The 26,001-nt window shown below is 45.2% G+C and overlaps 2 protein-coding genes and 1 non-coding gene across 10 annotated transcripts in view; 1 reads left to right on the plus strand and 2 right to left on the minus strand.

Annotated features, from left to right (window-relative positions):
* The window catches only part of UBE2R2 (ubiquitin conjugating enzyme E2 R2), a 119,765-nt gene extending 108,658 nt beyond the window's left edge, over positions 1-11,107 (plus strand). Inside the window, exons 4-5 of the mRNA XM_077912310.1 lie at positions 4,139-4,273; positions 7,726-11,107. Of these exons, the coding sequence (XP_077768436.1) occupies positions 4,139-4,273; positions 7,726-7,945 (355 nt within the window). The 3' untranslated portion in view covers positions 7,946-11,107. The remainder of the gene's footprint in view (positions 1-4,138; positions 4,274-7,725) is intronic.
* Positions 11,108-12,418: 1,311 nt separating this feature from the next.
* Positions 12,419-26,001, minus strand: part of UBAP2 (ubiquitin associated protein 2) — a 123,036-nt gene continuing 109,453 nt past the window's right edge. For 5 of the 8 annotated variants that reach the window (XM_077912304.1, XM_077912302.1, XM_077912301.1 and 2 more), the window contains 12 exons: positions 24,824-25,007; positions 23,814-23,883; positions 18,874-19,069; positions 17,949-18,040; positions 17,625-17,672; positions 14,954-15,032; positions 14,512-14,717; positions 14,148-14,247; positions 13,956-14,063; positions 13,736-13,803; positions 13,461-13,652; positions 12,419-13,370 (listed from right to left, as the gene is read on the minus strand). In XM_077912304.1, coding sequence (XP_077768430.1) covers positions 13,275-13,370; positions 13,461-13,652; positions 13,736-13,803; positions 13,956-14,063; positions 14,148-14,247; positions 14,512-14,717; positions 14,954-15,032; positions 17,625-17,672; positions 17,949-18,040; positions 18,874-19,069; positions 23,814-23,883; positions 24,824-25,007 — 1,439 coding nt within the window. In that variant the 3' untranslated portion in view covers positions 12,419-13,274. Of the gene's footprint in view, positions 13,371-13,460; positions 13,653-13,735; positions 13,804-13,888; positions 14,064-14,147; positions 14,248-14,511; positions 14,718-14,953; positions 15,033-17,624; positions 17,673-17,948; positions 18,041-18,873; positions 19,070-22,933; positions 23,100-23,813; positions 23,884-24,823; positions 25,008-26,001 lie in introns of those variants that run through there. The other 3 variants (XM_077912306.1, XM_077912309.1, XM_077912307.1) reach the window with 3 other exon arrangements.
* Positions 25,631-25,712, minus strand: LOC144322854 (small nucleolar RNA SNORD121A). The gene has a single exon (XR_013388468.1). It is a non-coding gene; the product is annotated as a small nucleolar RNA SNORD121A (small nucleolar RNA).

The following is a 26,001-nucleotide window of genomic DNA, read 5'->3' on the forward strand; positions in this document are numbered from 1 at the left end:
TAACTTGCAAGTTTGCTCTTTGCCTGTGTATGTGTGTGAGAGGGGGGTTGGAGATTAATTGGTCTTCTTTTTTTTTTTTTGGTGTCTTTATTTACAAACTTATTTTTATGCAAAAAAGGATAGCCAAATCTGCCGAACCAAAAAGATAAAAAAAAATGTAAAGATTTTTAAAGATTTTTTTTACTTTAAAAGAAAAAGATTTTATTTGTTTATAAGACACACACACACACAGAGGCAGAGACACAGGCAGAGGGAGAAGCAGGCTCCCCGTGGGGAGCCCGATGTGGGACCTGATCCTGGGTGTTCAGGATCACGCCCTGGGCTGAAGGCAAGTGCTAACCGCTGAGCCACCCAGGGTTCCCCCCCAGAAATATGTTTCTGAAAAGAAAAATGAACCTGAAGGTTATATAGAGTGCTTTTGCCTATCCTTTGGTCTGAATCTGTCTCCTCTGAAAATTTTTTTATCTTGCTCTGGATTACCTGTGTTGAAAACTCCTATCATAGTCGGTTGCCCTGGTTTAAAGCAGGGGTGGAGGGAACACATTTATTTCTGGGAGTATTTCTAAATCCAGGAATGGTGGTTATGGGAGTATTTCTAAATCCAGGAATTGTGCAATAATTGAAAACACTTAACCCTTTGTTCCTCATTTTTAACCCAAATCCTTCCTGGATTAGGTCTGTCTTATAACACATGTTAAACACTTACACTGATAAGTCTGGACAACCAGACCAGTCTGTTCTCTAAACCTACAGTAGAGAAGGGCATAGAGTTACTTAAACTAAAACCAAAAATGGCAATAAATAAAATAACCTTTGGAAAAGTTGCAGGATTCAGTTTTGTGTTGTACATTCTTATTAGTATTGTCTTAGCAGTTCAGTTTTTCCATTCTGTAAAAATAGAATTAAGGCGTGCCTGGCTGACTTAGTGGGAAAAGCATGTGACTCTTGATCTTGAGGTCTTGAGTTTGAGCCCCACAATGGGTGTAAGGATTATTTTTTTAATTATTTTTAAAAATAGGGTTAATAATACTTACCTTGCAGAGTTGTCTACCACATATCTTCAGTGATGCCTGTGTCAAATGATTTTGGTACAAATGCTAGACAGTTTGAAGTATGTATGACATTACTTCCAGATTTTTTTTAAGCTTTTATTTATTTATTCTTGAGAGACCAAGAGAGAGAGCGAGGCAGAGACACAGGCAGAGGGAGGAGCAGGCTCCATGCAGGGAGCCTGACGTGGGACTCAATCCCGGGTCTCCAGGATCACACCCTGGGCTGAAGGCAGGCACCAAACCGCTGAGCCACCCGGGCTGCCCTACTCCCAGATCTTTTCCAGTCATGATACATAGATGAAAATGAAACTATTGTATTTGTAGATCACAGTGTAGTAAACTGAAGATGCTCCTTTGACCAGAAGTAGTTTCAGGGGCTCAAGTTATCCCAGTTCCCACCTACCCAACTACCTATGGGAATCGATAAATAATTGACCTGTACTCATCCACAACATACTGATTGGGAAACTTTAGATAGGGTGTTACATACGAATCACATCAGGAATCTTTGTTAGAGAAAAAAGTCCCAATTTTGCTTTGTGCTGTACTGGCCTTGTTACTAGGCATACTCTTACCACTTGGTGATAAAGATTGCCACTTATTCTAGACTTTCCTTATTCTCACAGTTTTCAGTTCAGTCAAGAATAAAAATTGCCTCTCTGCTATTAGATTAGAACATCATAGTTCCTACCAGTGTTCTGATTGGCCCATCTTGGGTTACATGCATACCCCCCAAACCAACATCATGGCTAGGCCAATGGAATCCTTTGGCCAGCACTTGCTGGTATATCTCTGCTATGGTCACACAGGTTGTGTGCTTGAGGGTATGGCATGATTTTAAGGGGAAGATGAACCCCATCAGAACCAACAGAATGGATTCCCCATTTAAAAAAAAAAAAAAAAAAAAACTATCTTGCAGTCCAGAGGAAGAAAAGAAGTGAAGATGTGCTGGGTTAACTATTTTCACGGTCCACTATAGTACCTGACATTTTTTTCTGAAAGCATCTAGGATTTCTGTGTAGAAGTATATGGTATTAGAAGTGAATGAGTTACTGATGAGCAGCTGATGAATTGTTGAACTTTACATCTGAAAATAATGATGTACTATATGTTGGCTAATTGAATATAAATTTGTAAAAAGGAAAAAGTGAGTTCTTATTTTGTTAGCAATGGGTACTCACCATTTTCAAAATTGTATTTCCTAATACAGTATTTTAATAGTTGTCCAGTGTGGTAGCCACTAACTACATGTAGCTATTTATTAATTTAAGATTTTATTTACTTATTTGACAGAGAGAGTACAAGCTACACGTAGCTATTTATTAATTTAAGATTTTATTTACTTATTTGACAGAGAGAGTACAAGCAGGGGGGAGAAGTAGGCAGAGGGAGAAGCATACTCCCTGCTGAGCAGGGAGCCTGCAGTGGGGCTCAATCCCAGGACCCTGAGATCATGACTTGAGCCAAAGGCAGGTGTTTAACCGACTGAGCCAACCAGGTGCCCCTACGTGTAGCTGTTTCAATTAACTAAAATTAAATGTGAAAAATATAGTTCTTCAGTTGTAGGAGCTGCCTTTATGAGTGCCTATTTGCTACTTGTGGCTGGTGGTTATCATACTGGATAATACAGATTATACATTTATATCACAGAAAGTTGTATGCAATGTGGATCTAGACCATTAAAACTTTTCCTTTTCTCCTCTTTATACCACACTTTGTCCTATCTTGCTTATCTTTCTAACAGGTTTTGTAGATGTTTTCTTCTGAGGCAGCCCTTTGGAGTTTTCTGCACACATTTTTTTTTTGCTTCTAGGATGTTATGTCAGTCCATTTCCCATCGTTGGCAGGGATCAGTTTCTTTGAATCTTTATTTTATAATGTAATTACTGAAGAAATCCAGGAAGATCTTGGGGGGTGGGGGAGCAACAAGGAGTTATTCTTAAGCTAATTGAAGGGGTGTGAGTGTTTGTGACAAATGGATTTTAACTAGACGGGAAAGTTGTCTGAAAGTGCCTTTGTATGAAAGTACCTTATATAATATAATCACATAACAGAAACTCTTTACCCTTTTAAGGAAAAGGTTTCATCAAATCAAACATCTAATTGCCTGGCTCCCTCTATTTTTTGCTTGGGGGAAGAGCAAAGGCTATTTTGCAACAACACAATATATAACCTCACACCAATGAGAAAAGGTAGAGAAATTTAATTTTTCTCCCCTTAATTTTTTGCCTTAACATGCACTGAGCTTTTAGGGAAAAGAAGCTTGGTAATAATTTTAAACCTTTTTGGAACCTGTTCTGATTATTTTTCTAACAGAAAAATGTGGAATTAAGGTGTCTGTTTTTTATCTATGGATGAAAATTGCCTGTTTATATCTCTCACAATATTTACAAACCTTGGGGGTAAGGGATGGCATCTAACTTGCTCACTGTTGGTGTCTCTGGCACACATTAAGTACTTAGTAAATATTTTTGAATAAAGATTTCCATTATTCAGAAACTAGTTCTTCCATGTTTGGGTTATTGTTTTCTTCCATTCTCCTGCTTAAGTGTCTTCCTTCCCTTAGAGGTATGGAAAAGAAATACACTTATACGTAACATCATTTTTCAGATCCTCTTAAGCAGCCATGTTAATAATGAAGTAGATGTATGGAGCAGGATCATTTTTACCTACTCCCCAAAAAGGATGGCCTTGAAGCTTTTTTTTTTTTTTTTTTTTTAATTTTGCTTTTGCTTTTTCCTGTTGTACTTAATTTGTAGTCTTTAAAATTTATTATTTGAAAAGCTTTCAGGCTTCCACTTTCTGCAGATTGGAACATGTAGCCATTTGAAACCCTGCCTTCTACAGAGTTTATTCTGTGCCCTGCAACATGACCTTTATGTGAGGCTCACAGATTTTCTTTGTCTCCTAGTTAGCAGCTTTTTTCTAGCCTAGCCAGCTGAGTTTTGAAAACAAAATTTTATATTCTATTTATATTCCCCTGAGGTTTTAAATATTATATTAAATTTAAAAGCACAGTATTTTTGGATCTTGTAAATATGAATATTTGTAGCTGACCCTTTTCTTTCCCTCCACCCCATTTCTAGGACTATCCTGTTAAGTGTAATCTCATTGCTCAATGAGCCCAACACCTTCTCCCCAGCTAATGTGGATGCTTCGGTTATGTTCAGGAAATGGAGGGACAGTAAAGGAAAAGACAAAGAATATGCTGAAATCATTAGGTAAGGTGCTTTGTCTTACCTTCCATTTGACTACTTCAAGTCCTCATACAGAACTAAAAGTATATCCTAGAACCAAGGGTTTAAGTCAAATTTAAATATCCACTCCATTTCTCTAAATAGATTTATTATTTGGGAGGAGATTTCTGCCTGAGCCTAATGAGTTTGGCTTTGGAGATGGCAGACACTGGAAGATAATGCTGCAACAGATGTGATTCCTGGGAACCAGAACTTCCAGGTTCTGAACCAGTGAAGTTTACAGACTGCCTCTGAATCTTTTAGGGACACTGTTCAGGAGTTTCAGTATGCTCATTAAGCATAGCAAACACCCAAAGTATTCCAGACATTCTAGATATTTTTGTTTTCAAAAAATTTAATGAAGCCCTATAGTTTATTCGCCCTTTTGACCATAGCAACAAGTATCTTCTGGGTGTCATCATTATTAGCAACACTAGTTATTTATGGTTTAAAGAGCCATAGAAGCTTACTCTCATTGGGAGACTTGGAATCTACCCCAGCTCTGTCACCCCTCATAGGACCTTTCATCAGTTAATTTTTGGGGTCTTATCATCTGTATAAAAGAAGGAAAAACGTAGAAGGGGATTGGGGCTCGACCATTCATCTCTTGATCATATCCTGAGTAGAACATAAGGTTTTCTTAACAATAGCCAAGAATCGATACTTGAATTGCAATAAATTCATTTCTCCTTAGTACTGTTACATTTTTGTACCCTTAAAATAAAGCCCCAAGGATAGTTCTGTCACATTCTCTGCATAGTTTAGTAAGCACCTCAATGTATACAAATAGAGTCCCTCTTTATAACTCTAGTCAGCATGATGCCATATGATGGAAGGAAAACTGCATAGAAATATAGTTGAGTAATATATAGATCAGCAGCTCTCAGCGTTTTCTTCCCACTAGATAGAATCATCTTTAGGCCCCCCTTCTATAATCATATCATTTAGTGAGATTACAAGGCTAAAATCTGGGCACCTATATTTTGTTTTTACCAGCCACGTAGGTGACTGGTATATTTGAAAGATCAAAGATAATTAGTATAATTAGTAAGGATCTAGAGATTTCGAGGAGCTGGAGTAAGGTTGAAGATTAAAAGATAGGAATGCTTCATAAAGTAGTCCGGATTAAAGCCTGAGCTTGGTGTTCAAAGAAAGGTAATATTTAGTAAGTGAAGAATTAATATCCCTAGGCATTTGTATTCTATTTCTTAATTTAAGGGTTTATCTCATTCTTTCTTTCCACATTTATTATGTACTAGCTTCATGAAGTCAGGTATCCTTTTAGGTCATGAAGGCAGTCTTTCTCCTTGAGCAGTTCACACTTTAGTTAGCAAGAATTTGTAAATAAATAAATGACCATGTAATGAGTGCAAATATATACTTTTAAGCATAAACCAAGCTACAGTGGAAGGAATATATAGTGTTGTGGAGTTTCTAGGAGAGGTAATACCTCATAACCAATACTTTTAAGTAATAAAGAGGAAGGAAAAAGAGCCCCTTCAGGGAAAAACAGGCTTACTAAAACACGGGGAGATAACAGCATGGCATGATAAGAGAACTGTAAGCAGCTTTACGTTGCTTGAATGTAAATTCTCCTTTTGGAAGTAATGGGAAACTCAGGCATTAGATCTTTTTTTTTTTTTTTTTTTTTGAGAGGCATCAGACCTTAAAAGACATTGAAGTCATGATAAGGCTTTGGTCCTTAATCTTAGAAGTGATGGAGTAAAAAAAAAAAATTTTTTTTTTTAAGATTTTATTTATTTATTCATGAGAATACACAGAGAGGAGAGATCCTGGGTCTCCAGGATCAGGCCCTTGGCTGAAGGCGGCGCCAAACCACTGAGCCACCCAGGCTGCCCGATGGGGTAAAAATTAAGGGAAAATTAGAGTTCTGAAAGAATCTAGTTGACTAGAGGAGGCTGAGATAGGGAGAAGCTGAAATGAAGACTACACCGAGGCAGTGGCAGTGAGAAAACATTTGAAAATAGGGCTTTGGAGTGAGGTTTATGATTTTAGGAAGTAATACTCTTAAAAGAAAAATGGGAGAAGCCACCATAGAGGTCAAAAACAGTAACTGCAGACTTGCTGAGTTAGGGTCCCTATGGAACACGAGGGTGGAGACATCCCAAAGGTTTTCTCAACGGTGTAGAGCTCAGAAGATAGGGGCTGGAGCCTGATGGTTTGAGAGCTGTCAGCGTGAAGGGGAATGAATGGTGGTGAAAACCAGGAACAGATTCAAGCCAGGATGCATCAGCAGCAGCAGGATGTCAGGCTTGGCAAAGTAAGACAGACAGCAAGATCAATGGAGAACCGTCTAAATAAAGGCAGCAGAAGGAAGGTAAGAGGGTGGTGATTTGTTATTTTAAGATCAGTTTCCTCAGTCCCTTGATGGCTTAGATTTTCATACTTCTTGAAGGAAACTTTACCCTTCCATCCATCCAGTCAGTATTTTTAAAATTTTTATTTATTTTTTGGCAGAGCTGTATGTGCCAAGCTGTATTACAGGCATTAGGGAAATAGCAGTAAGAAAGACAAAGTCACACTGGGGAGTGAGAGGAATGGGTAGGGGAAGGAAACTGACAGAAAGATTAACAAATGGGGAAGATCATAAGAATTACTAATAGTGGTTAAGTAGCATAATGTGAAAGAGTGACTAGGTGGCTGCCTTTTTTTTTTTAATTTATTTATTTATGATAGTCACACAGAGAGTGAGAGAGAGGCAGAGACACAGGCAGACGGAGAAGCAGGCTCCATGCACTGGGAGCCCGATGTGGGACTCGATCCTGGGTCTCCAGGATTGCGCCCTGGGCCAAAGGCAGGTGCCAAATCGCTGCGCCTCCCAGGGATCCCTAGGTGGGTGCTTTAACTTGGGTTGTCAGAACAGGCTACTTCTAAGTTAAGATATGAGTAATATAAGCAGCCAACCATGTGTAAAATCAGAACAACTGATCCACACAGAAAAATAACTGCTGTTCAGAGTAATTCAAAAGAAAAAAAAAATCAGGATGGCTATATTTGGGGTTATGGGAATGAAGTGGCAGGAAGGTGTGTCAGGCGATATTGGAACCTAAGAGAGGCTATTTAGAATCTACTTTAAGTGCAAATGGCAGGATTATTGAATTAAGAGTTGCTGGACTGTTTGGTATGAGACCAAGCAGGGGAAAAAAAAATCTCTGAGGTCATTTTTGGCTAACCAATATCCAAGATCCACTGCCTTTAAATACTCTTCAAAAGGTCATTAAGTCTTCTTCAAAATGGTACCTGATGGGCTGAGAACTTGTGATGTAGTAACTGTCCCATGCTTTAGGATAGGCACTGAAAATCAGAAACCGGAGTCATAATTTTTTTTTTTTAAAATAAGGAACCTTGATTATTAAGAAAAGCCAGTTGTAAATCCACCTTCAAGACAGAGACTTACATAAACTATCTCCCTTCAGGAAACAGGTTTCAGCCACTAAAGCCGAAGCAGAAAAGGATGGAGTGAAGGTCCCCACGACCCTGGCGGAATACTGCATCAAAACTAAAGTGCCTTCCAATGACAACAGCTCAGATTTGCTTTATGACGACTTGTACGACGATGACATCGATGATGAAGATGAGGAGGAGGAAGATGCCGACTGCTATGATGATGATGATTCTGGGAATGAGGAGTCGTGACGTGCTCCTTCAGTGCCCCGTACTGCCCTGCCGTCTCAGGCCAAAGGGAGGGGAGCAAGTGGGGACCTAGCAGTGGCCCCTCAGCAAAAACCTATCACCGGGGGTGGGAAAAACAAACATGGCTCCTGCTGACTCCCCTTATGGATCTCAGTTTGCTCCTTTTTATGGACCTCTTAATGGAGAGAAAGTAATCCTCTACAGAATGTCTGAATTCTTGCATTCTTTACCCTTCCATCACTGTATTGATTTTTTTTTTTCCTTCTTTAAACCCAAACTCTTGCCTCACTTCGTCTCTACAGAGTGTTCACAGCAAAACACGTTTGGTCTGTTTTTAGATTCTTGAAGAATTAAGTAGTCTTTCATCGAGACGTTTAATGTGTTTAAAGCTGGGAACCCGTTGGAAGTTCACAAATGCTGCATATGCTGAGTAGCAAAAGAAAATGGAAAAAAAAACATAAAAACCCCACAAAACAAACGTTTTTAAAAAAATTTGCCAAGGTTTAGCTGCTCATTTACATTAGTGTGTGTGCATTCGATCAGCCCCATGGTGGTGAATTTTGTTTCCTTTCCCTTCTTAAGGCTGGGATACAGTGGGCGTCAGGGACTTTGTGCTATAAGCCTGATAAAATGTGTTCCCTAAGGGCACAGAGCCCCTTCAGCCTCCGGGAAATCATCCTAACACAGGGGGCCTCAGCTACTCTGAGGAGAAAAGATCAGATTTTGTTTTTTGAAATCGATTGGGATCTAAAGCCTGAAATAAATATTCATACTTTACATAGAACTGAGCACTTGATTGCTATTTATTTTAAAAGACAGAGTTGTTACCCTCCCCACCCCGAGGGAGTGGGGAGAGAGTGGAGATTAGTGTGTGTGTGTGTGTGTGTGGAGTCTTAGTGATGGGAACAAGTTTAAAATCACTATGCCAATTTTGGTTGATGCTGCTGGGGAAAAAAGTCAAAACTGCTGGTGACCACTGTTGGGTGAACAAACATCTGTTTTATGTGAACATGGCCTTTCCCTCAAAGATTTTTTAAAAATCCTCATGGTGAGAGTGTAAGTAGCCAGTTTTAATTACTCAGTATTATTCCTAGGTGCATGTGTTAAGATTTTGGTTTTCATTGAGCTGCTTATGCTGATAGTGATAGCTGTGGATAGGAGACATGAGTGACCAGTTCCCGCTTTTCCTCGTTGGATGTGACCTGGACTTTCTCTCTCCTTTCAATGTACTCTGGCTGTGGAGGGCAAGCGAAAGTTGTGCATGGAACTTGCCCCGGGCTGCTTGGACTTTTCTGGCAGGGCCGAGGGAATTGGCTGCAGGCAGTGTCTGGGCAGCGGCTAGATCTTCCAACTGTGCAGTGGCTGCAGCTTTGACTTCCCCCGTCTCAAACACGTGTTACTTCAATCAATATTGAGATCCATCAGCCTTCACCAACCAGGGACTTCAGAACTTGGCAGTGATTTTTCTTTCTCTTGGGAGTGGGCCAGTTCTTAGGAGGGCAGTGTTCTTTCAGTGGGGAAAATCATTATAATGTAAAATTACAAACTTCGGAAGGAAAATAGGAGCAGAGACTGGTTACAGTCCTCCTCCAGATCCCTGTGTACTGGTGTCAACTTGTCTCCAGATCATAGCTCAGAAAGAACCAAAGGGTTGATGAAGGACAGGGGTAGGATGGATCCTAGAACAGAGTAGGTAATGCTTACTTCCTTAGCTCCTCCTTCCTTTCTGATCTCAGGGTTTTCATTCGCTCTTCAGACTCCAAACATTTGCTGACTAATACCCAGCAGACCTCTCTGGCCTCCAAAGTTTGATTTGTTATTAAGTGGGAACATGCAAAGGATCGTATGGGATAGTGTTGAGCCTGGTTCCCAGAATCTGTCCAATCCCCATGGGGCTAGGACTGCTTACACCCCTGAATCTAGCGATTCCAGTCAGATTCCGAGAACAGGGCAGCTCTTTGTGACAAACACAAATTCCAATAGAAGGTTGTTGGAACTAGCTTTTTACACCCCACGCTTAAGTAATGCTTCCAGATAACCTTCCTATCTACTGAAGCCCAAAGTGTCTCACAATGCTCTGATTACCCCATTATCCCCACACACATTTACAGCCAGTAGCTTGGTCTTCTCTTGGAGCCCTAAAATTGAGGCTTTTATTTTTTCCCTTACCATGAAAGCATTTCTCTGCCAGAGCAGGCCAGGCACCTTAGCATTGCAGAAGGTGCTACATTGCTCAGCCCTGTCCCGTTAGGCCCTGTTGGCCTCTGTCGCACGTTGACTCAGGGAGCGAGAGAGCCAGGTGGAGGTCATACCTCTTAGCCCTTTGGGGTGTTACTGTTGAGGACAGGGTTTGCCTCTGATAAGAGTACAATCAGTTCCAGAAAAGACTGGCATGTGTTGATTGGCTAGGAGGTGGACATTCTGGTAACTCTGACCTGTAAAACCCAGATGCTGGTTCCAGAGCTCTGAGAACATATCCTGTGGCAAAAGAAAACTTGAGCATGTAATTTTTTTTCTTCTTGGGAGGTCTCAGGCTCAGACCAGAACCTTGTAAGTACAGTTGTGCTGATTATTTGGTGTTCACAAATTCAGAATCCTGTATTTTTTAGATTCCTTTTGATTCTAGTGGAGGCCTCTCGATGCTCTTCAGGTCTGTGTGTTTTGAGGCTGGGTGGAGAAAGTAATATCATGATTCCGTTGTTGCTTCTCAAAGTCTTCCCACCCTATTTCATATCATTCCGGAGTTCTTTTCTATTAGCCAGACTTTTTGTAGTCCCTTCTTACCTCTTCCCTGGAAATTACTAGCTTCTTTATTTGCTGGTTTCCTATGTTTGGGACACATACAGTAAGAGATTGTAGGGGAAAATGTGTAGTTCTCCACTGGAAGTTAACTCCCCTCCCCTCCCATTGATAAAAATGGTTTACATTTACAAAAAGATTCAGATGCAATTTTCAACTATTCTGAAACCAGCAGGACACACCTGACTTTAATAGTTTTCTTAGCTGAAATTGTAGATGTTTTTTCTTCAGTTTAACTTATGAGAAAAGATTATCTGATGCATTTTTGTGTTGAACTTCCCCTTTAGTGGTTTATTTTGTCTTTTTCTGCCCATCTGTCTACTAATAAAATGTGAAATAAAATATACCTGTATTGCTACTTCCCCATGGGATGACCCTCTTCTTTCTTTGTGTTAAAACTAAAAAGGTGGTCTCAGTACTTCCACTGTTCCCTTGCAGATTTTCCCCATGACTCCGCTGAAAAATTAAAAACCAAAACCGAATCTCACTGACCTTTTAGGATATTCTGCTCAACTCACCTCCTCATGGAACACACATTCCTGGTCCTTACTGGCTTTTAGGAAAGGTTATTAAAGATCCAGCTATTTGTTAACCATAATTCTTAAGTAGGGCACAATCTACCAGTACAAGTAGGTCAGTGAAGGGATGCAGGTGCTCTAGTGCCCTCCTTAGGCAAGCACTTTGTTTTCATGTCACTTGTCTTCTGAACTTCCTACTGCTTTTAATAAGCAGGGATCAGAAGAGATTATAAAAGTCCTATTTTGTTTCATTTGTAAACATGTTTTTTTCTGGCTGGGATCTGAAGCTGTGGGTCCCCAGTAGCATGTGCCCCATCTGATAAAATGACCACTGAAGTGAGAGGCCAAAAGCAGCAAAGATGAGCACTGGCCCCGGGCTGGTTCTGGCACACCGACTTGACCAATATTCCATGCACCATGCCAGTTGCTTATGTAGTCTAGACTGAACGGGTTATGTAGGAGTGAAAGAGAGGCTGTGATGCCTCGGGCAACACCTCTAAGTTGGAGCACAAGTTGCACTGGAGACAACTTGGGGTGACCTGCCTTTTGTCAGACAATAGAGCTAGTTGATGGCCCGGGTTCCTCCGGTTCCTCCCGGGCAGGAGGAAGAAGCTGCACTAGAATCCTGGCCCCAGGCGAATGGTTACTTAGGACTTTTCTAGAGCATATTTAGTCCAGGACCCACTTACCTACTTCACTCATAGCACCCTGACTCACAGTCTTCTCTTCCACCCCATCCCTAGACTAACAAGATTCTGTTTGGCTGACGAAGAACAAAGGCTAGAAAAGCTGTGGTATACAAACTTCATCTCTCAGGCCACGAGAAACGTATCCTCTCTTAACTTTTCTTTCTGATTTTTATGTCTGGTGACGTTCGGGAAAGAAATGTCCCTGCCCTGGTATTGCTGTTGTCTAGGCCCTATAAGAGACTATCGAAGTTAACACTGCCCTGTCAGGAGGGTTAGCAGCCTTCTCAGCCTTATTTACCATTCCACTCCCTGGATGCCCACCGGGGCCAAAGCAAGAGCAGGAATACCAACTTAAGCCCTCATGACCTATTGTCAGAAGACTGGCCATGTCGAAGGCCAGAGTGCCTGAACAATAATGAAGGCAGCCTCTGCCCTGAGCTACCCTTTAGTCAAACCACACAGAGACCGTGCATGCTCTCAGAACTTTATTAGGTGGAGATTGGGCAAAAGAGAAAACCCCTGAAACAGTCGCCCACCTGGTTCAGGACAACTGGAATAGAGCCTTTGCTTAGAGACGTGCTCTCACTGAGGTGAAGGCATATCTTTGATTTTTTTTAAGGGAGCAGACTGACTGAACATCTCTGAGCACAACTTCAGACTGTTTTAAAAACGGTCAGCCAGAGGAAGGCAGGTCTCGGGGACAAGACCAGAAGCAGAAGCCTCTGCTCTATATGAAGACAAACAGGTGCCACTTTCATGTTGGGCAGGAAAGTATCTGCTATTCCCAGATCAAGATTTGGTAGGAGAGGAACATGACAAAAGACAAGAGGACCAGTTTCTCAAGAAGAGAGGGCTTAAAGTAATTACACAGGGAAGGAAACTCAAATAATGGCTTACAAGGGAGCAAGATAAGTCGTGATTCTTCATTGGTACCTGACCCCAGTACCCAAACTGCCTTAAACCAGCCCTTCCAGACAGTGCTTCCAGCTGCCCAGCTAGGAGGCTCTACAGAAGGCCTGAAGGCAGAAGTGGGAAAGGGCTTATTTGCTACAGCGAGAAGGGGCTTGAGTCGGGACGGCAGACCTGGCTAAGAGTAGCAGCTGTACTCCCACACCCCCAAGACTTCTATCACATTTACAAATACATACATAAATACATTACATACAATAGCGAGTCTGGGAGGCAGGCTCCCCACAGAGGCTCGGCTGACACAGTTACACGTCTCAGGAATTCTAGGAAAGGGCGCTGGGCTCCCAGAAATGGGCTCCGTGTGTTCTCTCCTGCCCGGGGTAAGCCCCGCCCGAGCCCACCCCTCTCTTCAAAGGTTTAGTTTGTCCAGTAGGGAGAATTGCCGTAGGCGGGCTTGGAGGCTTGAGACTTGGGCTGCAGGGAGCTGGGCTGGCTGCGCTGACCCGAGCCACTCTGAGAAGGAGGAGGAGGAGAGAGGGCTGTAAGGGCTGGAGCGGGACTCCCAGTCCAGGGCAGGGTGGCTGCCTCCATCACTGGGCTCACCTGGGCATCCTGTGGAAGGTGGTGGTGTAGCAGCTGTGAGTGAGGCTGCTGGTGGGCGGGGAGGATGTGCAAGAACGGTGGGGGCGCATAGCCAGGGGCTGCTCCAGCGGCCAGGGGCCCGGTGGAGCCCAAGGCCGAGGGCAGGCTGAACGGTGGAGGAGTCCCTGCATGAAATCCCTGCTTGTCAAAAGTCTGCAGGGTAAAGAGATAACCGTCAGGGCCAGTTTGGGCTGCACCTCCCAGCAACCTACCCATCCACCCGAATCCTCCCTCACCTGAGTCTTGTTGTAGACCGAACCAGTCATGTCAGGTAGGCCGGTGGTGCTTGAAGACACGGACACTCCTAGGAGGGAAAGTAGTTGTTCCCACGGCCACTGGGCCCAGCTCCAGCCTCCCCCACCTCCTGGGGCACTCTGGGGTAGCCTTGCCTGAGAAAGAATCAGTAGAAGACAACTACTCTGGGCCTCAATCCTGGAAAGGAGGGGTAGACGCTACCTTTGCCAGGCCCAGAACCTGCAGACTTGTTTTGTGCCTGCGATGATCCACCATAGCCACCCTTGGTGTAGTCTCCCGCTGCTGTCCCCTGGGTCAGGTCATCATAACCTAGCATGGCAGGGTACAAGAGGCATGTGTGAGCTAGGCAAGCCTGTCCTATCCACGTCTCTCCGTGCTGGGAGTACCCCTCACCTGTGCTGTAGCTATGTTGGCCATAACCACTGGCCTGTTGGAAAGGAGTGGTGGGGGTGCTGAGGTTCACACCATGCTGCTTGGCTGAGGCAGGAGGGACCTGATGGCGCAAACAGGAGAGGCATTAGGGGCAAACATTAGAGGCAGGTCGGGCATCCCCAGCTTAACCCCAGACAGCAAGCAGCACAACCTACAAAGACCTGTGTTCAGTGGTGCAACACGTTACCTGTAAAAATAGATGGGAAAGTAGCTTTGGCCCCAGACTAAAACATTTCTAAAGGCCAGGTGAGACTGGGTGGGGTCGCATCCCTCCTTCCCTGCTGTTGCTCCCCCAAACTGGAATAATATCCCCTTAAATACTCACAAACATCGTGGGCCCATACTGGAAGGCACTAGGCACGCCCGTGTAGTAGGGGAGGCCAGTGTAGCTGTAGCCCGGTGGCAGCGCAGGATTCAGAAAGGGCTGCTGGGCTGTGTGGTGGGCCTGGGATTGACTTTGCTGCGGCTGAGCCAGTGTGGTGGGGGGCGCAGGGGATGCAGAGTCACCTCGGCCAAACTTTGTAACATCACCTAGGAGAAGAGGAATACTGACCTGAATCACTGCCCCCAACCCACTCCTTATCCAACCAGGAAAAAAGCCAGACTGGCTCCTGCAAATAGGAACAGGTCTGGCTGTCAGCTCAACAAAAAGGAAGCTAGCAGACCTCTCAGCCCTTTTGCTTCTGTTTCCAAATTCCTGGCTTTAACTACAGACGGTCCCATGCCCCACTCCCTCACCCCACTCCTCACCCCCTGTACAGACTAACCTGAATACGGGTTATTAGCTAGGCTCCCATCTCGGCTGGCAAGGGCTGTGGGCGTGGCAAAAGGAATTCCATAGTAATCCTAGGAGAGACCAGGGAGGCTCAATCAGCAGAATGGCCTCACCCCAGTTCCAGGCGAGCAGGCCCAGCAGGCAGCCCAGGCACTACAGGCAATGCTGTGATGTCAGGCTCCCCAGACAGGCTAGACTGCAGGGACCCATGTATACATCCAGAGTGTGGCATTCGCACTCAAAGTAAATGGTGCCTATTGGAACTGTGAATGTGGCAGACACATGGTGGGCATACACACTGACAAGTCTGTTAGCCTTCGCCAGGCAGAGCCATGGAAGCCCAATCCCACGTGTAATTTACAGCACAGATGAATGCCAGTGATGCCACAGGCCAAATCTACTGGCTTTTCCTATGTGGCAGATTCTAAAAGGCAGCTAGGAAAATTGACTGGATTGTAGCACCCTGAAAAGGAACCAGCAGGAGAGGAGGTACCTGAGGGTTTAAGAGACATCAGAGCAGCAGTGCCATGTAGGCACAGCTGCGAGAGGATCCCAGGTAAGGTCCCGAATTGGCCCCTCATCACCCACACTGACATGGCAACACCAACCATACAGGAGCCAGGGCAACAGTGGACACCAAGAACACAAAACAGTGGAGTTCTGTGGAGAAGGGGAAGCCTGACCTAGACCTTACCATCCAGGCCGGCCTTTACCAGTAGTAGACATATGTGGCAGGGGATTTACTCTTCTGCATCCTCTCTTCTTCCCTCCCTCCCTCCTTTCTCTTTTTCTCTCTCCCTCCTAATATTTACCTTTAAAGCCTAGCATTTAAGCAAAAATAAAACTTAAAGAAAACAACCACTCCTAGTGTAGCTCTACCATTCCACCCTTCCAAACAGCAATTTTTTGCTTTTCTTTAGTGCCTCTATGGCCCCCTAACCTCTGAGCCTCATGTAAAGCCTTCCTGCCTTCTTCGTGGGCAACAGTGCCTGGTCACACAACCAGACAGGAACCATCCTGGCTAGGAATGGCACTTCCACCCTCCTGAAGCCTCATCCGCACTTAGCCTCCAGGATAACCCATTAGCTTCCTCAACCCTGAACCCCAGGAGAAGCTAGGACCAGGATGTCACAGCTAGCAAGAACAAAACAGGGGACAGACCTAGAGCAAGCCCAGGAGGGGGCGCCCATTCACAGAAAAAACAAAAAAAGGCAAGATGGAGGCACAGAAGTACCAGACCCTAATAAAACAACAAAGGTAAAAACGAACACAGTATATCTTAAAAAAGTAGGGTCAGAAGTGATTTCTTCTAAAGCACTAAATGATATAAAGATTACAAGGCAGGATGATTCTCAAGGGTGGGATCCCACTGAGCCCCTCCTGGGGGGCCCCACCAGGACTCCCTCATACACTCTTATCTCTGATGCCTGAGGCTCCTTGGTCAGGTGGGGATAAGAGGTTTCCTCATGAAAATCGGGGTGGGGGTGGGGGTGTTGAGGGCCATTTCCAGTTCCTCTCCAAGGCCCTAAGTCTCAGGCATTCCCCCAGAGACCCTAAGTTCTGTTAAAGACCCTAGAAAACTGCAATCATGTCTTCAACATCCTTTCTGGGTCTTCTGGGACACGGGCAGCAAGCACTCGGACGGCAGCAGTTTGATGGGCTGCTTAGTTTGCAACCAGGGGAAGAGCAGCCTAGCCACCCACCTCTGCCTCGGAATACTTCGGCAGCCAGAGAAGCATTCTCCTGAGAGACAAGAGCTTCCACCAGCTGGCCTAGGAGGTGGAGGCAAAACTTGCAGCTCTTTGTGGACAAGCAGAGCAGGGGGCAGCCAATGGGAAAGAGTCTGAGAGAAGGACACTTCACTGAGGGAAAACCTCTTCCTTAGGCAGTAGGAAAGTTCACATGGAGCAGAGGCGTTCAAACAGCTTTCTACTTTCCAACCATGTGACAGATGCCCCCAGCTGCTGAAAATTGTAAGTCTGGGAAATGCCAGACCAAGGAGGGAGTGGTGGTGTAGCAGGTCACGGGCTGGTCAGGCAGGGAGCACGGCTCCCTCACACCCTCCCTGCCATAGTCCTGTTCCCTGAAGCCAGGCGCCTCAGTCTGGGAGCATGGGTCAGATTAAAGTGGCAGCAACCCTGGCTTCAGAGTGAGGCTGTAGCAACCAGGGACATCCTGGGGCCAGCATTCCTGCAAGCAGTGATGGCAGGTTAGATACACAAGGACTCTTAAAGAGTATCCGTTCCAGTGGGTCACTCAGCTGGGGACAGATGAGCAATGCTGTCATCATAAGCAGCACTGAGGGCCACCTCAGGGGCCAAAGACACTGAAAGCTGCTTCAAAGATGACACCTGAAAAAACTCGAGGCAGTAAAGTAACCCCACGTCTTATGTCATATGGTTTTTCTTTCTCAAAATGGGGGATGGGGTGAAAGAAGCAAAGGACCCACATTTAGTAGGGAGTACTGCCTCCTAGCTCCCTAGAGGTCCCAATGGTCTCCAAGTTCCCCAGTAAGCACAGGACACTCATGCCCAGCTACAGTGGCATGAGGCACAACCTTCAAATGCAAGTAGCTTTCCCAGCAGAATGGCAATGAGGGTCTAGGGAGGAAAGACCCGTGAAAGAGACTGAAGCCTCCCAGCCCCCCACCATATCCTACTCACCATTGGCAGACGTGACTGCAGCATCTGGAGCTCATCATAACCATAGATCTGCGTGAGGACCAAAAAGGGTATTAGGGGCCATGTACCATCCCCTGGGAAGCCCAGGCCCACGTGAGGGCCTAAATAAGGCTGGAAAGATAGGACACACTCAGAAAGAGGACTCAGACCATCTGCTGCAGGAAGATACCCGAATGGAGTCTAGATGAGGGAGAGAGATCAGGGAAGGAGCAGCAGCCCAAGACCCGCCTCACCAGGTCCTGCCAGGTGTCAGCTCCTAAGGCCACAAGTGCCAAGCACCCAGGAGCTATACAACCATGAACTCACCGGATAAGCAGGAAGCAGTCCTCCAGGGCCCACGAGGTACTGGTTGTGCAGCAGGGGAGGTACTCCCTGGGGCAGATTAGGGGGTGCTTTGCCTGTAAAAGCAAAAATCAAACGAGTGATGACGCTATCACAAAGAGGAAGACAGATGCCTCAGCTTCTGTGGGGAAGGGAGACACTGAGTTCACTGTCACAGTGCTGTCCCATATGGGGTCACCACCAAGAGGAGAGGGCAGCAGCTGAGAGACACAGAGGGCCGTGTCTGGAGGTGGGGGAGACCTGAAGCCTAAGATACCACATTCAGACTCTTTCCATATCAGAGGATTCCATGCCCAGAGAGAAACCCCACCCCTCACCCACTCCTGTCACACTGCAGCAACCTGAACGTAATAAACAATCTGCCTCCTCAGAACAGAATGAAGGCCGGGCAGCGCCAGCAGAGGGGGGCAGGCTGTGGTAAAGATAGCTTTTAGCAGTTTGCACCAAACCAGAGTTTCCTTGGTCTACACAGACTGCCCAGGGCTGGCTGATGGGCTGTGGGTCACACCAAGCAGCCAGAGGGAGCCCAAGATAGCTGTTCCCTGGTCCCTCCATGTCACCAGGCCTGCTTAGCTACAGAGATGAATGAGGACAGAAAAAGAGAGCAGAGCTACAAGCACAAAGGCTACCAGGAATCCTGCCCAGGGGGGACCCACCCAAAGACTGGTTTCACCCATCCCCACATCATTGCCAGAAGGACTGGGACTCAAGAGGTCAGTGGAACAAGAGGACAAGGAGGCAAAGGCAGGGCTGGAGGGAGAACAGGATGTTCCTGTGCTTGTAGCTACCGAGCATGCCCTGCAGCCATGTCCAGGCATCCTCCTTAGGAAGCCGAGCATCACCTTCTAGGGGCAAGGGATAGGTAGGAAAGGTCTAGGGAAACACATACCTGAGGTCACCAAGGGCGTGGCCCTGGTACTGCTGCTGGGGGCACTCACAGTGGTCCCGCCCAGGCAGAGGCTGTTAACTGTGTTCATGCTGCTCGGCAGGCTGAGCCCTGAGGACGTGGCACCCGAGGCAGAGGTCACTGCCGTGGAAAAGGTGGCAGAGGACTGGAGGGAAGGGGCACTCTCCACACTGGCATGCTGGCAAAACAAAAAAGCAAAGACACATGGACCTGAGGGCAAACAACAAACATGCAGGAGAACCTGGTCTGGCATCTAGGTCTGCTCACTGTGGACCCCCCCTCACTGCAGCTAGATGACGTCATCAGGACACAACTCGTAAGCTGAATGTCAAGCAAATAACATTGAGCTTTACTGACCAACACACTCCTAAAAATCATTGCTCAAGCTGTGCTATCTAAAATAAGGCACCAAAAAAAAAAGAAAAAAATATATATATAAAATAAATAAAATAAAATAAAATAAAATAATAAAATGAAATAAAATAAATAAAATAAAATAGGCACAGACACCCCACATAAACCTTAGGTCATACATGAGCACAGACCACTGGAATGTGAGGTGACAACCCACCTCAGAGAAAAGCAAACAGTATGGGATCCCTGGGTAGCTCAGCGGTTGAACGCCGCCTTCGGCCCAGGGCGTGATCCTGGGGTCCTGGGATCGAGTCCCAAATCGGGATCCCTGCATGGAGCCTGCTTCTCCCTCTGCCTGTGTATCTGCCTCTCTCTGTGATTCTCATGAATAAATAAATAAAGTGTTTTAAGAAAAAGAAAAAGAAAAGAAAAAAAGTCTCAGGAGAGTCAATCACGGCACCACAGGCAGCCCAGCCCAGGTCAGAGCTCTCTAGGACATCTACCTTCTAGTGGGATTCCTAACTACTCTGATATGGAAGTCACAGGGGCCAAGAGAGGTCACTGCTCCAGAACCTGGGGACACTGTGCAGGCCACCAGGACCTATCTAGAAGGGCACAGCTGGTGTCTCTACCTGTTCAACAGGACTGACCTAGGAAGGAAGGGTGAAACCCAACAAAACTATGAGAGTTCCAAGAACCCTGCCCAGCTGCTCAACTCCAGATAGGAATGAGGTACCAGAAGGGCTTCAAGGGCTGAGGGTGGGTGTAAAAGATACACCTGGTTGGGCAGAACAGGCCAAGAGGAAGAAAAGACACTGTAAAAACTGAGACTAGCCTCCAAACCAGAGCATGCACAGAATAAAACCAGTCTGGAAACTCCTAGAGAAGAAGCCTCAGGAACAGGAAACCCCAGGAGGAGGAGGACAACCATGCACCTTGCCTTCTACTGCACAGACAGCTCTGTGTAAATCCCAGCCTCACAAGCTGCCCTATGTGTCTAGGGCCTTGACCTTAAGGACCTGAAACCCAGAATCCGATCCACAAGGTGAAAATAGGTAAAATCATGGTCTCCTGGAAAACCCCAGGAGTCAGCCTAGACTGATGGAAGTTGGAAGACGAGAGCCCAGGAGCAAGGTGAGGCTAGGTTGGTCTGTCCCAGCACCCGTTCCTCGTTCCTCTGCACAGAGCCAGGCTCTGCTACAAAATCAGGAACAGCTCTGACTACTGTGCCTGGGTGTCACTGGTCAAAGAAGTTTCAACTCTTACCCACAGGACAAAAAGGTACTATTCTCTAGTCTGAGAGGGGGAAACCACAAAAGAGCAGCTTGCTAGAAAATTAGTTCCTGACTTGCTGAAAGGAACTCAAAGTCACCCAGCAATCCTTTCCTAACTCCAAATGGACCTGATAGGGCTCCTGTCCCTGTCCCTCACCTAAAAAATCTGAGGGCCACAAGGGGATGGCATAACTAGCCTGTATGCTCACACAGTGTCTCCAATGGGGCATTGGAGCCAGCTCCTTAGAAAGGGCCCGGAAAAGAACAGCTGCACCAACCCTTCCACAACAACATAATGAGCAGGAGAAACACTGACATTTCCTTCATAAACTTCAAGTGGGAAAGACCTAATTACGACAAAGTATAAGATTAATGTATCCAACTATACATAAGTCAAAAATAAAATGACAAACTGGGGAAAATTATCTGTAACTCCATCACAAAGGGCAACTTACTAGTCTCCTGAATTATGGAGTGCCTAGAAAGAGATACCAAGGACCTGACAGAAAAATGAACAAACAATATGAAGAACTCACTGAAAAAGAAATTTAATGATTTTCTAATATATTATTTTAAAAAAATGAGATGTTCAATCCCATTCAATTAAACACTGTACTGGGCAGCCCAGGTGGCTCAGTGATTTAGCGCCATCTTTAGTCCAGGGCGTGATCCTGGAGCCCCGGGATCGAGTCCCATGTCGGGCTCCCTGCACAGAGCCTGCTTCTCCCTCTGCCTGTGTCTCTGCCTCTCTATCTGTGTCTCTACGAATAAAAAAAATCTTTTTAAAAAATTAAAAAAGAAAGAAAGAAAGAAACATTGTACTGATAAGGTCATTTTTCAATTAACACATCGGAAACATAAAAATATTTGATAACACAATCTCAGGAGGCAGTTGAGGAAACAGTACATTTCCTTCATTGCCAGCAGGAGGTAAATAGGTTACAATCACTGTGCAGAGCAATTTGGCAATTTGTATAAAATGTCAAATGCCTGGGGATTCGACTTCCAAGACTGTCCCTGAAGACATTGATGCACACATGAAGCAACACAGGTAGAAAGTTATCGAATGCAACATTGTTTCTGGTATTCAAGACAAAAAATGGCCCTCCAGCTCCATCAGTGAAAGAGTAATTTAAGAATGTGATGTAGTGGAGCTATAGGAAAAGACAATCTATGTTTCAACACAGAAATACCTCTCAGAGATACACTGTTAAATGAGGGAAATGTTGAAGGACACTATCTAGGGAATACTCTCATATATATTACAGTAAAAATAAATGAAAGGAAAAGGGCAAGAGGCAGAGTGAAAAGGGACTTTGTACAGGCACTTCCTATTTTATGGGTTTTAAAAAAAAAATTTTTGGCAGATCAAGAAAATAGCGGGAAAAGGGATAGAACCAAGCAGACGAGATACAGAAAAACATTTCAGGGACGCCGGGGTGACTCAGTGGTTTAGCACCTGCCTTCGGCCCAGGGCTTGATCCTGGAGACCAGGGATGGAGTCCCATGTCAGGCTCCCTGCAGGGAGCCTGCTTCTCCCTCTGCCTGTATCTCTGCCTCTCTCTGTGTCTCATGAATAAACAAAATCTTAAAAAAAAAAAAAAAAAGAAGAAGAAGAAGAAGAAGAAAAACATTTTGGTGTGCTTCTTTATACTTCAGTATGTATCTCTTCATACTTTTTCATGACTGAATCTTGTAAATATACAAGATTCATGATTGAATCTTGTAAATCATTGTAAATATTAGCAATGTGGCAAATTCGGTACATAACAAAGTATAGGAGGCATTTCTGACTGTGGCTGTTTGTGCTGTATGATTTGGAGTTTCTTGCTGAGACACGGAGTGTAGTTAACCCACGCAACAAGAACACTGGCTCCAATGCACGAGTGGCAGGAGGACAGGAGGACAGTTATCTAGTGCTCATGATGGGGACTACCCATAGCTCCCAGCAGCCAAATGAGGGGTTGGGGGCACACGCAGGGGGCCAAGCACTTACTCCAAGGGCAGAGAGGTCCACAGTGTGCTCTGCTATATATTTTATGATGAGAATTATACGCAAGATTTCACTAGGAAAGCCCGAATTTGAAAACCACAGTGTTAGCCACATCCTGATAGAGAGAGCTGACTTTTCGCCATCACTTGCATTCCATAGCAAATGACTTCTTCAAGAAAAGAAATTTCCCGTATTTCCAATCTCTCCTATTGATCTATACCCCAAACATCCTTCCCTGCTTGGGGATCCATCTCCTGTCATCTCCCAGGAGAAGGACTTTGTGTTTGTTCTCAGTATATCTATCTGCCTCCCTTTATGCTCAGGTTCCGCCAACCTGAGTTCAGCACCCCACTATCACCCTGGCTCTTTATCATCTCCTCACCTTTCATTCCTCCACCCACCACAAGCTACACAGACTCACCACTGAAATTGTGCTCCCAACTCCACACTCTGAGAAGCTACACTTCGATAACTGTCACTTAAGGTTATGTGGCATATCAGGACCCTTGCCAACGGCACCCCCTTGACTTCCATTCTTGCCTCTCCACGCTCCAGGCTTCCTTCTTCACTATCAACCTTCCCAAAGTCTGCCTCTGAGCTGGGGAAGACGGCATGAGATGGCACAGAGGAGGGGTGGACAGAATACCTAATGCCACAACAAGGTCATTGTGACTACCCCGTGTAGTCACATTGTGTCATCCCCGTGACTACCAACAAACTGGGATGCAGTTACACCGACTGGGCTAAGAGCCAGGGTTCTTGGTCTCAGAGAGGGAGATGTACATGTGGCAAAGGGCAGCAAGCCCTCACAGAAGCTCTCCAAACATTCTCCCTACAATGGACTTCACCAAGTAACATAAGGTTATCTAGAACACTGCTCTGGATTCAAGCTGACTTTTGGTGGAGCACAAGCTGAAGTTAGCAATAAGCCTACTTTCCTCTAAAAAGCTTACAAATATCTCAAACGTGACCAACCCTAGACTAGGTTCAACGTCTCCTCTAACATACAGGGAGCTCAGTGAATGCTTAGGAACAAATCCAGCTCTAACAGCCCTGGCGATCACAGATCAACTCTGGAGAAGAATTCCTCCATAGAAGTACCAGGGTAGGAAGCAAGAAGTCCTCCGTGGTGCCTGGGAAAATCAAGAGCTCAAACCACATACCTAGACTGAGATAATACCCAAGCAATTTGAAATTATCTCAGACATTCCAAACCCATAAACCAAAACCCCGCATGCACAGAACTAAGCTGTAAGCTCACTGAACAGGGCTGGGAATGAGGGGATGCAGTAGACACTTACTGTGTGTGATGTGCTGGAGGAGAGCGCTGCATGTGCAGAAGAGAGGCTGCTCTGATGGCTGGAGAGTGAACTAGAAGACAAAACAGAGCACCACGTGTCCACTCCACTGAGTCATCCCACAGGAGAGGCACATGTGTCCAAGTGGGCTAGAAAGAAGTTTGCCCTATCCCTCCAAGGGGAGCCCTTTACACTCATCATTTATCATCACCTTGGAGCCCAGACCAGGTGTTTGGATGTTTAGAAATGATCTAAAGGGTCATTTTCCATGAGGATACAGGCATCATGGCCTGCGAAATCTCCAAAGCCAGCTTTAGTCAACTAAAATCATCTGCTCTTTAGACTGATAAAAGAAAAAAACGGGACGGCACGTATAACACTGCCAGCCTTGGAGACCCCATTCAAACTGTGTGCAAGGGAAGAAAGTTTCTATTTCAACCCACCCATGCCAGAGCTAGAGCCTGACTTCTCATCAAATCCAGAATTCAAATCAAACGCTTTGCTTCCTGACTAAAGGGAGGGGAAAAGGTATACTCTACTCTGAAAATAAAGGATGATGGCAAAATAAAACCCATTCTCTCCTATATTCTGTTCTAATAATTCAACCTCTGAAGCCACATGAGCAAGTGAAAGACCTGCTCAAAAATGAAACATCATTCTCACTTCACATCCCAGAGACTCAAGCCCAGAGCTGGGGGGAGATGCCAGACTCCGGGAACACTCCTGAGGAGTCCAAGAAGAGTTAGCAGCAGTGACCCCTGGCTCCACCCCATTCCTAGGGGCCCCAGTGCTCTCTGACTGCAGGGGCATTACAAGTAGGCAAGTTTACACATCTGGTGCTTCTGAGACCAGGCCCAGTCAAAACCTACGCGCTGCAGCTTTATCACAAAAAGCCAGGCCATCATGCTAGGGGCAACAAAAGAATTTCGTTCATTGCAACTGCTTTCTACAAGGGTTCATCCAGGACTTCATCCCAGTGTGCCTCTCATTCTGGGCACGTATTTTCCCCATACCTGCTAAGCTGAGAAAGGGGGCTGCTGGACAAGTCACCAGGCTGCGACATGGAGGGCAAAGTGGCAGTGTGCTGAGATGCAGAGGGCAGAAGCGTAGTGCAGGAAGTGGTGCTGGGCAGGGAGCCCACAGATGGGAGGGCGGAAGGAGGGTCTGTTGTCTTTGGAGCTGGAACGGATGAAGTAGCTGTAAGAAAAGATCAGTTTAGCTCTAGAACCAATCATGAGTATCTGAAATACACTCAATATCTTGTGACATGGCAGGTTCAGTTTGAGAAACATATAAAGTTACATTCTCTGGGGATAATGCCCAAGTATTTGCTGTCAAATATGACTAGTAAAAATGACATGATGGTAAGACAAACAGCACGTGGCAAAGCGTAGGAAAAGTTAGCTTTATAATTGCAAACTGTCCTATAACGTGGATGTACTACTCCTAACTAAAGGAAGCCGACCCTGAGCTGCACCAGAAGGGGCAAGAGGCTCTGAGATTGATATACAGGATTAGAATATGAGGCAAATCTCAAAGGGCAAAACAAGGAACAGTACAAATTTGGTGGGCAAGACCATCAAAGAATTAGGTCTTTACCTCTATCCAGTATCCCATCAGGCTGACCTGGGAAAGCTTACAGCCAATTCAGGGCAAATGGGGGTTGGGAATTCAGGGTACATATACACTGGGGAGTGTATATGCCACTATCCAACACCTACTTTCACACATTCAGTGAGTATTTCCTTAAACCAAACCCTCAGAGCACATAAGGAGTTTATTAGGCTTCCCAAAGAACACAAATATGATCAATCCCAGCTGTAGAAAAGACTCAGTTTTAGTTCTATCCACACATACAACTCAGATATGTGCTTGGAAATAAAGCATCATTGTCTTTTCCAGTTAGGAAGAGCAACCTTCACCTACCTGCAGGACTCCCTTGGAGCCCAAAGGAAAACATGATAGTCTCTAAAAAGGAGGATTTGAAAACAAACACAGATAGCAACAGGATCAATACAAAACTTGGTCCATTTTCTTAGAGTAGTCCTTACCACCTTGAGGATTAACTTTTATGGACAGTCTATTCCAAACATGACAAATGTTGTTACAGATACCAGATAAAAAGACCACAGATGCCCTTGACCCAAAACTCAGACCCCATAAGTTACCTCCCTATGTCTTGGGGGACAAT

This window comes from Canis aureus, chromosome 10, assembly GCF_053574225.1.
Source record: "Canis aureus isolate CA01 chromosome 10, VMU_Caureus_v.1.0, whole genome shotgun sequence".
Taxonomy (NCBI): Eukaryota; Metazoa; Chordata; class Mammalia; order Carnivora; family Canidae; genus Canis; species Canis aureus.